Source organism: Manihot esculenta, chromosome 1 (genome assembly GCF_001659605.2).
Source record: "Manihot esculenta cultivar AM560-2 chromosome 1, M.esculenta_v8, whole genome shotgun sequence".
Classification (NCBI taxonomy): domain Eukaryota; kingdom Viridiplantae; phylum Streptophyta; class Magnoliopsida; order Malpighiales; family Euphorbiaceae; genus Manihot; species Manihot esculenta.
The window spans coordinates 33,825,534-33,838,025 of NC_035161.2; the positions used below are offsets into that span (position 1 = coordinate 33,825,534).

The following is a 12,492-nucleotide window of genomic DNA, read 5'->3' on the forward strand; positions in this document are numbered from 1 at the left end:
TGATCGAATCTATGCCGTCCACTCTGTTGGATCTTGATGAGGCGCGGCTCTTGACACTACGGGTTTTGCCACCTCAACGTACACGGTACCGTTTCGTGACTACGTAGTGCCTTCAATTTTATTTTTCAAACGTTTGGAAGATTTTAAAAGAAAAACAAATCAAACCTCGAATTAGCGATGGTTGATGGGTTTTTATGTATATTCTTATTAATACAGTTTTATTGTATATAATTGGATATAAAATTAATTTTAATTTAATATATAATATACTTGTTAAGTTGAATTTTATTTATTAAACGCATTTTGCATGTTGCATGGGTTTATTATAAATTTATAATTTCTATATAATTTCATACAAATTTTTAATATAAAATATAATTAATTTTCAATAACTAATTAAATAAAAAAATTCATTTTGCACACAATAAAATTAAGAAAATAATTTAAAAATATCATTTAACTTTATTTATGACAAACAAAAATAAATATATAAAAAATTAAAATTTTCTTATATATATTCATATGCAACTAACTTTTTTGAAATTTCAACTTTACTTATATTTTCTCTTTGTTTAAAAAAAAATCAAAATTATCTACCGTTATCTATTAATATGTGAGAGGAGCTACTTATGTTATTGGAGTATTGAACAAAATTTTAATTATTAAAATCTTAATTATTTTCATTACCATTGATGTAATTTCCAAAATTTTGTTAAATAAATCTTTCAAGAATTTGAAATTATTATTTTACTTATATTGACGATTCCTTTCAATCATAAGAAGGTATCACATCATTTTAGATTGTTGATAATATATTTCCATGAAATTATTTTGTTATCCAAAGTGAAAATCTCTGAAATATTTTTTAAATCTTTGTCAATGCAATCACCTCATAAGAAAATTCAAATATTTATTAAAATTATATTTTTAATGATTATAGTATTTGAACTATCGTTTTAAACTACTCTCAGCAAATTATACACTTTCTATGTTCCATAAGTTTTGTCAATAATCTTATTTTTAACAAATTATTAATTAATTGCTTAATCACATTAGAATATGTCATTAATCTCTTATTAATCTAATTTTTTTTATGAAATGAAAGTTTTATTGAGCACTAATTTTTTGTATTAGCTTATGCTCTATATAGCTATTTATCTTTATGTTTTACATTATACTAGAATTTATTTTGATACTAAATCATATAAATAACATATTATAAAACTATAGATAAATTACACATTGTACTTTATTTTTCTTTTTTTTTTTTTAAATATGTTGTGTTACACCACAAATTAAAATTACTATTTTAAAGTTTCATTTTATGAGGTGAAATGAACTTTTTATATATTTTTTTGATATTTTAAATCAATTTAAAAGGGTAAAAATAATTTATTAGTTTATTTAAAATATATTTAATGTTACATCACATATTAAAATGCATTATTTTAATTTTTCAGTTTTGCACTTTTTGTCCCTTTCAAAATAAAACTTAATTAAAATAAATTGAGCACAAAAAGATCAAAAACTTTAAATTTATATAATTAAACTCATATTAATTATTTCCATTAAAGAAAATAATATTAATCATAAAATTACCAGTTCAGCTGTGAATTTAGTTAACGAAATTACTTCTCCATCCTTATTTTCGCTTTCATGTTATCATTAGCATAAGTGTTACGGTTTGAAGCTGCATGTTTATGCCTTTACATCTTTTATGTGATTTTAATGTTTTTTTAATGATTACTTTTTTTCTTATTTTTTATATATTATGTTCCTTTCATCTTTAAATCAACTATTTGTTGGTCAAATTATTCATAAATATTAATGAAATAAATTAATTTTATATAATATATATATAATATTAAATTAAATAGTAGGAATATTTGAATTATATAGATTAAATAATATATAATATTATATTTAAACAATAAATTTAAATATGAAATAAGTTAATATTTTATTTGATAAAATAACTAAAAAGTGTTTTGTTTTTACAAAATAAATAAACATTTTAACTAAGCGATTAGTTAGTTTTATAAATAAAAACTTGATATTTAACATAATGTTAAAAAATATATAAAAGAATATCAAATTTTATTAATGTATTATAATTTTTAAAAACGTTGAATGATACATAATTTAAATTAATAAAAAATAAAATTAAAATGATATCCCAACATTGAGAGGAAAGGGGAAGTAACCATCACAGAGCGAGTGGAACGTTGCACGTGAAGAGACGCACCTATCCATCATAAAAGCATGATGTTTAATGACCTCAAACCAGAAGCCAAATAGTGAGAAAAACAAAAAAAAAGGGTAACATACTGTGCAAAGTGCCACTAAGAAGAAATTTCCAAAAAAGGATTACATCCCGATCACGTACCGCAAACCCATGTAGAAACTAGAGAACTTATTATTCAAACGAGTGTATACGTACTTTTCAACTGATAATAAATATTAAAATAATAGCAGATAGTTAGTATAATCAATACTGGTCTCAATACAAGGATTACCTCACAGTGTAGTCATTAGGTTAACATGGACTAAATTGAACTGCAAGAAATAATGAACATTCAGTGTGAAAGAGAAACAAGGTAACACTGTCAAACACTCTCATTCTGTTCATGTTTCATCTCAAATTAATTACCCAATCTTGATTATTATCCCACGAATAGAACAAATCTAAATTTGAGTGTCGTGGAGTCATTATACGTCTGTATTTTATGCGGAGATGAGGACAAAAATTCTTTATGGGACTATAACTTTGAATCTGTAGGAAGTTCACCACCAAGATTTACTGTTAAGGGGAAAATTTTCTGAAGGGGAAAATAAAACGGGGAGGACCCATTTTGCTACACACGTGTAACAAATGCTCAAGTCTCTTTGATTGCTTCAACTTCCACATTTTGCTCGCATAATTGAACCATTTCATTATATGTTGACATATTTTTAATGTATAATTGTCTTTAAGAGTTTAAGAGCTTTACTTGCACATGAATTTAGCATGCATGTCACTGAAGGATATTGTTGATTGCGAAATAAAGTTTTTAATGCTTTATGAGTAACATAAGGACAATAATCCAAGCTACTTGTGGAGAAGTTTGTGGGAGTGTAAGAAGTTGATTGCGTCAGGTTCTCTCAAAAGAGTTGGATATGGTATAAACATTTCGATTTGGGAGGATTTATGGGTGCCATTAAATTTGAATAGTAAAGTTTATACTCCTCAACAGACAGATAATTTCATTCAACGAGGATGCTAGAAAATGGATTTGATTCTATATATATTTAATAAGGTTAATACTCATAATATATTGTCTATCCCTTAGAGTATCACTGGACAAACAAATAATTGGATATAAAAAATTGAGAAAAGTAGATTATATTCGATTTGAAATGTTTATAGATTCTTGACACAAACTACTCACTTGAGTTGCTTACTTGCGGTTAGATCAATGTGGAAGAAATTCTGGCATAATCGGGCTTCACCGAAAGTTTTAAATCTAATATGGTGGGCTTGCCTTAATGTTATTCCATATTTGGTTAATTTAATTCGTAGAAATATTCAAATCAGTGAGTATTGTCCTGTTTGCTCTAGTCAAAGTGAAACGATAATACATACTCTGGTTACTTGTCTTTTTATTCGTGATTGTTGGATGATGATTGAATCTGGTTGGCTCTTTCCCCACATGCTCTTTTAGTGATTGGTTTGTTTGGATATACAATTCAATTTCTGTTTCTACTTTACACGTGGTGGTTATGATAATTTGAGTTTTATGGGAGAATAGAAATACTATGGTATAAAAGCAGAAAATGTGTCCACCTCATATTGTGATTAGGTGTGCAGTCTCTTTTTCAAGATTGGGGGTTAAAAGTTGTAAGGAGTTGATTATTAATTCCCCGATTTGCGTCCAATGAAAAAAGTCACCTATTGAAAATTTTAAACTAAATGTTGATACTGCATTATTTTTACATCAGATTATGTGAATAAATTATGTTTTAAAGGAATGAAATAGTGAGTTTATTATAATACGTCAACAACAAATTCTTAATAATTTTAATACTTTTATAACTAAGATCATAATAACAAATTCTTAATAATTTTAATACTTTTATAACTGAGATCATAACTTTTAGAGAATGTAGAGTCAGACGCTCAACTTTTAGTTCAATTTATAACTAATCTCAATTATTAAAATTTATCATCATTTAATAATTTTATTTTTTATTATAAATCTCTTATTTAAAAATAATTTTTATTTTTATTAACTTTATTCATAAATCTACTAATATTAAGTATATTATAACTTACTCGAATTAATAATATTTTCAATCTGATTCCTTAATTTCTGAGTTGATATTTTAAAAGTTTAATGAAATTTACATTGTTTTTTAATAAAAAAACTATGATGCCTTTAAAACCGTTAAAACATGATTAACCACAGTTTCAATCTCAATGCAAAATCAATTTAAAAGTAATAATATTCCAATAAAATATGGTAATTACCAAGAAAAGAACATGAACATTCATCTTTTAAGTCTTCCTCCAAACAACAAAAACACACATTCATCTTTAAGTTTAGACTTAAAAGAAACTACAGTAATTAACACTAGATGCAAATGATTTCACATAATCACACACGCATTGGGGTTCTCATCGCTAAAGGCCGATAAGGTTTTAACTTCAAAAGAGCTGGCATGTGCGAGAGGCGCCGCCGAGTCATCCACCACGTTCCGCACGTACCCAGGTGGGGCCTTCTTATCATAAGCCCCTGGCGCGTACGGATGAGGCACTAAATCATACGGTACGTATGGCCAGAAATCAGCCTTCTTCCCCGTTCGATGTCTGACACGTTGCAAGACCTTGTTTGGGTCGACATATCCAGTGACCGTAAGCTTGTGCTGCTTGGGTTCCACTTCCACCTTAGTCACTCCTTTCATGCCTTCCACTGCCTTCTTCACCTTTCTCTCGCATCCTTCGCAGTCCATTCTCACTTTAATTTCCACCGTCTGTTTTCATATATACTCAAAAGATTCAAAACTAGAAGTTCAAACAAGTAACAGAATCCTACTGAAATTGTTAAATAATACTAATAAAAGAAAAATACTATTAATTAATTACGGACTATAGCTACTATTATAAGAACGCAATATATATTTAGCTAGTGACCTTTAGTTGCTTGCTTTTCTTCAGCTTCTTACTATCATGTTGATGAGCCGAGAAGAAATCCAGAAGACCCATCGCAGCAAAATTGTATTTACTACAGTACGCTATCCCAACAGAAGAAAATACCGCAAGCACATGAGTTTTCCAATAAATAGCACCGAGTTGATGATTAAGCGCAAATGTGCGCGGTGCTGGCTTGGGCAGACACGTCTGAGTTATTACACGTGGACGAATATAAAGATTACATGCATGTACTCCGAGCCCCTAATTTTGTCCCGATACGATGATACGGCAGGAGATACTAGTGGCGGTGGGCCAGAATCTTCAAGTTTCTTGATAGTTCCGGTTGGTGTTCCAGCGCATATATATCGAAGATCGTGATTTTTCTTTTTTGGCCTTTTTCTAAGGCTCCCGCGGAGAGTTTTTCTTTCCAACTAAGCAACTATTTGTTTTGCTTTGTTTTTTCTTTCTTCCGGTACTCCACCATTATATCGTTGTAGTCTTAAAAGATCATATTTTAATCCAAATCAGTCTGTTTGCCCTTTCCTGTAGTCTTAAAAGATTTTTTTTCCTTTTTTTTATCCATTCGAGTTGAAGACAATTTTTAATTTTCCCTTTTTTCTTGGTTGGAGGAAAACTGTACCAGCACACATGCAATTTGTAATACTGGACTATCGAAAATATATTCAAATAATTCAGTGATTTGAATAGACGAATCTCAAATATAATTATCGCGATGTAACATTAATTTTATGTTGCTGTTGATAATAAGATACAAATTAAACCTGATCACTAGTATAACCAGCCGCAAAGGACGGAACCTTTGAGATCCACTCCCACTTGGAAAATTTTTATTTTTCACCCATCCGTCTTTGAAAAATATCTTTTCTAGTCCTCCATTTTGACAACCCGGCAATTAAGACTTGGTGGCACACGGCACCCAAGCCACAATGGTAGTATGTTTTGATTCTGTAGTTTTATTGATTCTCCTTTGACTGAGCAGTTTTTAGCTAGCGAGTGGGTGGGTTTATTATCTCTAGGCACCTCAAGTGCTACCAGCTTTGGCTCTTATCCTCAAAGCTTACATTAAATTGAGACACCAAGAGCGGATCGATAGACCCATGTGGTTCTTGTCTCTTCTTGCTTTTCACTATCTTAAGAGTTTACCTAGCTTCTTATCAAATATCCACCGTGTCGCTCTTGTATCTATGGCCAAGCCAACACGAGGCCATCCTTAACTACCTTCAAGGTCGGGCTTGTCCTCCCACTCCCGCTCCAAAATCATGGTCATACTCTTCCTCCGGTTCAAATTCAGAATCAAGCTCTTCCTCTCGGTCTTTGTCCTCCCATTCTCGATCTCGTCCTTGCTCTAGATCGTTCTCTTCATCCTCATTCGCTTCTCGCAGCCTCAGCTCTAATAGTCGTAGTCATCCTGCTCAGAGAAATAGGTGAAGGTTTTTTTTTTCTTTTTTTTTTTTCAAAATTCCCTCTTTAATTGATTGATTGTTGATAAAATGGGACGTCCGATTGTGAAGGCACAGTGGCATTCGTTTGGTTGGCGACACAATTAAATATAGGAAAAATGAAAGAATTTAGATTTTTGAACGGTTGCCTTGCCGCATTGGTAATGCTAGGTTGCTTCGCCTGACTTTTTTTTGTCCGACTTCGCCTGACTTCACTTGATGTATATTTGGAATTTAAGCCGACCGACTCCACCCTGTGAAAAAACAGTGTATTAGGTTTTATTTTATTTTATTGTTTGGAAACATAGAGAAGAAGCTAAGGGGAGCAAGATTTCATTGAAATAGGTCTGGGATCACAATCTCCATATTGATTATATAGAATTGATCTATATTATTTTATTAGAGGTTAAATAAAGCATATATATAATTTTTAATTGGTCTACATAAAATAATTTTTTAATATTGGCTTGCGTTGAGTAATAGGTGTTCTATATGTACCTTTACCTCCAAATAATTAATGTCTATCACTAAAATATATGCTATATCTTTTAGTTGTTAGTACGTAAATGAATTAAATGTTTAGGCATATAACTTTCTATAATTAGTATATTATCACTAAGATTAAGAGGCAATAGCTCCTTACCTTTAAATCAAGAGTATATAATTAAGTTAAATAAGAATTATATAGTATAATTTTTATTTACACTCTTTCTGCTTTTATTTGTGGTTTAGAATTTCTAAATATAAATTAAGGAGAATAATATATATATTAAATTTTAATAAAAATAAAAATAAAATCCTTTAATTAAAATGTCTATACAAATACGATAAATCTAATTAATATTTTGAAAATACTCCAAATTAATATTTTGAAAATATGCCACTTATTAAAAAGTAAATTATAAAAGAAAAATATTTAATAAAATATTAAAAGATAAAATTTTGATATTTTCATTAGATTTTATGCTATCAAATTTTTTCGAATTAGTTCCGTTACTAATCTATTTAATAATGGATTAGTAACGAATTTATATATGTTATTATGAATCTCATTGTTAATATAATAATAATCGATTAGCAATTCGTTATTAATTTTGTAATCGATTTAATAACGAATTTATAATAGAATTTAGTAAAAAGTTTAAAATCCGTTATTAATTTAATAAAAATTTAAAATATATATATATATAAATTAAATTTGTTATTAAATTTAGTAATGAATAGAAATTCGTTATTAATTCGTTATTAATTTGATAAAATAAAAAAAATATTAAATCTATATTTTATTATTAAATTTATTGTTAATTTTTAAAAAATATTTAAAAAATTATATTAAATTATTAATTTATTTCATTATATTTTATATTAAATAATAATTTAATTATGGTAAACTATTAATTTTTTTCATTGTATTTTACATTAAATATTAGCTTTAATATTTTAAATTTTATTAATTTTATGAGAAAATTATTATAAAATTACATGAGAAAATTTAAAAAATAAATAAAAACATGAGAGAATGTAAAAAAAATGAGATAGAAAAGATAAAATAAGAAAAGAAAGAAAATGAAAGAAAATAATGACAAAAATGAAGAGAAAATAAGGAAAAAGGGAAAAATTAAAGAAAATGAGGAAAAAGTAAGAAAAAAAGAAAAAAAATGAGAGAAAGATGAAGAAAAAATGAAGAAAAATAAAGAGAAAATGAAGATATAGAAAAGAATGAAAGAAAAATGTTAGAGTATATATACGAGAGAACAGAAAGTAAATGAATGAATAATGAAAGAAAAAAGAAGGGAAAATGATAGAAATTGAAGGAGAAAATAAAAGAAAATGGAAGAAAATGAAAGAAAATTGAAGAAAATGGAAAAAAAATATGAGAGAAAATAAAGAAAATGAAACAAAAATTAAGAGATAAAAGGAAAATTAATAATGATAAAAATTTGAAGGAAATGGAAGAAAATTGAAGAAAATGGAGTCAATAATTAAGAGATGAAAATAAGAATATGAAAAAATAAAGGAATAAAGAGAGAAGAGAAAAAAGAAAATGAATGAAATGAAGGGAGATAAAGTGGGTAAGTATATAAATACGCAAATTAGTAATGGATTTAGTAATAGACTGAATTCGTTATTTAATTTAAAAAAAAAAGCGGACAAATTAAAATAAAAATGTTGTATTATTCTCTAAATTTTAGTAATAGAATTTTTAATCTGTTACTAATTTTAGATTAGTAACAGATTTTTTCTTTTATTAAATTAAAAATAACAAAGGCGAAATTTTAAAATAAAATTGCAGTACTTTATTATCTAAAATTTAATAACAAATTATAGAATTTGTTGCTAATTTTCAAATTAGTATCGGATTTAGTAATAAATTATATCTGTTACTAACTTTAAAAAAAAATTAGATTTTAAAAAATAACAATTAAAATTTTTGTTAAAAAAATAGTAAAGTATTAAATCCATTATTAACTATGTAATAAATTGTATTTCGTTATTAAATTCGTTACTATTTTATTCATTTAATTTATTTATTTAGTAATTAATTTAATAACAAATTTATTAACGGATTGAGATTCATTATTAATTTTTAGCTAATTTAAAAATAAATTTATAATGAATTTTAAAATTAATTATTAAATTTATAAATAATTTTATTAAGTAATATATTTAGTCACGAATTTATTAATCCGATGCTAAATAATAAAAATTAATAACAAAATATAAAATCCGTTATAAATTTATAATAATTTAAATTCGTTATTATTTCGACAGATTTTTATAATATTAATATCATTTTTAATATAAAAATAATATATATATATATATATATATATAATCAGTTTTTCATATAATTTTAATTAGATTTTAATATCATTCTTAATAAAAAATGATAAGTAAAACTATATAGGTAAATAACTTTTTTTTTTTAAATGGAAAATTTTATTATAACTTTAATGGATGATATATTAATCCATCAACTAAATTTAGTACGGTTGTGTTTATAATTTCAACGCTCACATGATACATTTATCACAGCTTGAAAATTACAATTGCCATTATACCAACATTGCCCCCTTCTATTTTTTTCATTTTTTTGAGATAAAGGGGCAGAAAAGGGAAAAAGATTTCTCTTTCATTGAAATAGCTCTAGGATCACATCTCCACGTGTGTGATGGAAAAGAAGATTACATGAATCATGAGAGATGAAGACATCTACTGAAAACACAAGATGGTTTTGCACTAAATATTTCAACGATAGAGAGAGGGCTTTGTCTACTTTATTCTGATATATATATATATTAATGTCTGAATTGATATTGTTTAAGAAAATGGTTCTAAAATTTATTACTGTAGGGAGGTAATTAAATTTCCACCTATAAAAGGAAAGGAGGTGCATCATTTACTTACACTATACAGTTAGCCAACAACTTCTAAACTTGCGAGTCCAATAAATAGATGCCAACATTGCATATGGTTGCATATCAGAAGCATTGCTAGCTAGGAGTCTTCATCTACCCACAACAAGAAGAAGAAGAAGAAGCACGTCCACTTCTCTAAACCATGAAGTTTCTCTTTGAAAATCATGGATATTCATCTTCTGTTATGGTCGTGTTTTTTCTGACGGTAGCAAGGTTGTTTCCCTTAAACACCGCAGTCCCAAGCATAAAATTGCCTCGCAATGAAAAGGCTGAAGCAGTTTTTGTGTTCGGAGACTCCATAGTTGATACAGGCAACAACAACAATATCTTAACAACTGCCAAGTGCAACTTCCCACCTTATGGTCGAGACTTCATGGGTGGAAAACCAACTGGAAGGTTCAGTAATGGCAGAGTCCCCTCTGACTTTATAGGTATCAATCTCATACGTTTCTAAATACTCAAAACTTAATAAAACCATTTCATACTAATTAATTTTCATCAGCTGAAGCATTTGGCGTAAAGAAATTCTTGCCGGCTTATCTTGACCCGGATCTTCAACTTCAAGACCTCCTAACCGGAGTAAGCTTTGCCTCCGGCGGCTGTGGTTATGATCCTATTACATCAACTCTAGCGGTAGTTTTCACTCATCTTGCAAGCTCTTGTTTCTCCTGTCTAGTTCCACATTTATTAATTTTTTGTTGATTTGCTGCAGCCTGCATTTTCTTTATCTGATCAACTGGACCAGTTCAAAGACTACATAAAAAGAATAGATTCAGCAGTTGGAGAAGCAAGGAGAGCAAAAATAGTATCCAAAAGCGTATTCGTAATCTGCACAGGAACCAACGATATTCTGAACACTTACTATTCTACTGCGTTGAGGCAATTTCACTACACCATTGATTCGTATACCGATTTCTTGATTAGCTGTGCTTCAAGTTTTATCCAGGTAGCAATTACTTCTCTCAGATATTGTTAATGAGTTGCAGGTACCTTTGCTTCAAGTTTTATCCGTAACTTGTCTTGCATTGGATAAGCTAGATCATGATTTCCAATTCAATGGGTGGCCATTTCTACTAGGAGACAAGCAACATCCTCGTCCAGTTGTTAAAAAACTGGAATCAATTAAATTCGAATTAATTAAAGTTAGTCATAAATAGAATAGATTTTTTATTTCTAAAAAAAAATCAACTGTTTCGAACTTTTTTTTTTTAAATAACCAACAAAAACATAAAGTCTCTCCATCAAGCCGTGCTTTAGTGGGTGCATATTTTATTAATCTTTCTCTATAAGGAATTCAAACAAGAAAAATGAAAAGTCTTTCTCCATCATAAGTTTGAAATAGTTAATAATTATTGTATTCAGATTGATTTACTCAGAAATTTAGATTTAGATTAAATATTTTATTTTAAATTTTTCAAATTTTAATAAAATTTAAAATAAATAAATACAACAAAACAAAAAAACAATTATTGGATACTCAACTCTTTTCAAATTTAAAATTTGAAATTTATTTTCTCGTGAGCCGCAAAAAAAAAAAAATTAATTGTATTTAGTTTTTTTTTCCTTGATATATAGAATATGAGAGTAGATGCTAAACATGAGAATCCAAATTCCGCATTATTAAGCTTGTGAGTGTAATTATATTTAATATTCAATTGGCGGTAATTGATGACAGGAACTTCATGGACTTGGAGCAAGAATATTTTTAGTTCTGGGCTTACCACCAATGGGATGTGTTCCATCTCAGAGAACCATACATGGAGGCATTCACAGGAAGTGTGCTGATTATGCAAATCAAGCAGCAATTCTCTTCAATTCCAAGCTACTCTCATCTATTCATTCTCTCAATTCAACGCTTTCTCATGCTTTTGCTACATATCTTGACGTCTACAATCCTCTGCTTTTCCTCATCCAAAATCCTGCTAAATATGGTAATAATAAATCATCATTTTTTCCCATTAACTTCAAAAATTTTCAAATATGTACAACAATTTTGTTATTATTATTTATTATGATAGATCAACATTCAACTGTTGTGCATAGAAAATGCGCATAGATGACATCTTGATGATGCTTTTGGATACTGCAGGATTTCAAGAAGCAACAAAAGGATGCTGCGGCACAGGAAAAATAGAGGTGACTTACCTTTGTTATCACCTTGATTACCCATTAACTTGCAAAGATGATTCTAAATATGTATTCTGGGATAGTTTTCATCCTACACAGAAGGCTTACGAGACCCTTATCACTATTGTCCTCAAGAGTGTTAACTATTTGTTCGGATGATGGGACCTCTCTCTCTCTCTCTCTCTCTCTCTTTTTCCACAATTGTCACTACTATTAGTCCAAAAGATGAAGAAATGCCCATTTATTAGTTTGCAAGGAATAAGTACTCTGTATTTTAGTTGTACAAGTTTTTAAAGGAACGTCCTTTACAGAAGCC

The 12,492-nt window shown here is 28.2% G+C and overlaps 2 protein-coding genes across 2 annotated transcripts; one reads left to right on the forward strand and one right to left on the reverse strand.

The window, feature by feature from the left end:
* Positions 1–4,468: 4,468 nt before the first annotated feature.
* On the reverse strand, positions 4,469–5,326 carry LOC110627708 (heavy metal-associated isoprenylated plant protein 27). Its single transcript, XM_021774062.2, has 2 exons — positions 5,171–5,326; positions 4,469–5,010 (listed from the first exon to the last, which is right to left on the reverse strand). The coding sequence occupies exons 1-2, from the start codon at positions 5,240–5,242 to the stop codon at positions 4,627–4,629; spliced, it is 456 nt and encodes a 151-aa protein (XP_021629754.1). The 5' UTR covers positions 5,243–5,326; the 3' UTR covers positions 4,469–4,626.
* A 4,746-nt stretch (positions 5,327–10,072) lies between these two features.
* On the forward strand, positions 10,073–12,492 carry LOC110622227 (GDSL esterase/lipase EXL3). Its single transcript, XM_021766674.2, has 5 exons — positions 10,073–10,480; positions 10,552–10,682; positions 10,762–10,995; positions 11,725–11,980; positions 12,139–12,492. Exons 1-5 carry the CDS (start codon positions 10,192–10,194, stop codon positions 12,333–12,335), a joined length of 1,107 nt encoding a protein of 368 aa, XP_021622366.1. The 5' UTR covers positions 10,073–10,191; the 3' UTR covers positions 12,336–12,492.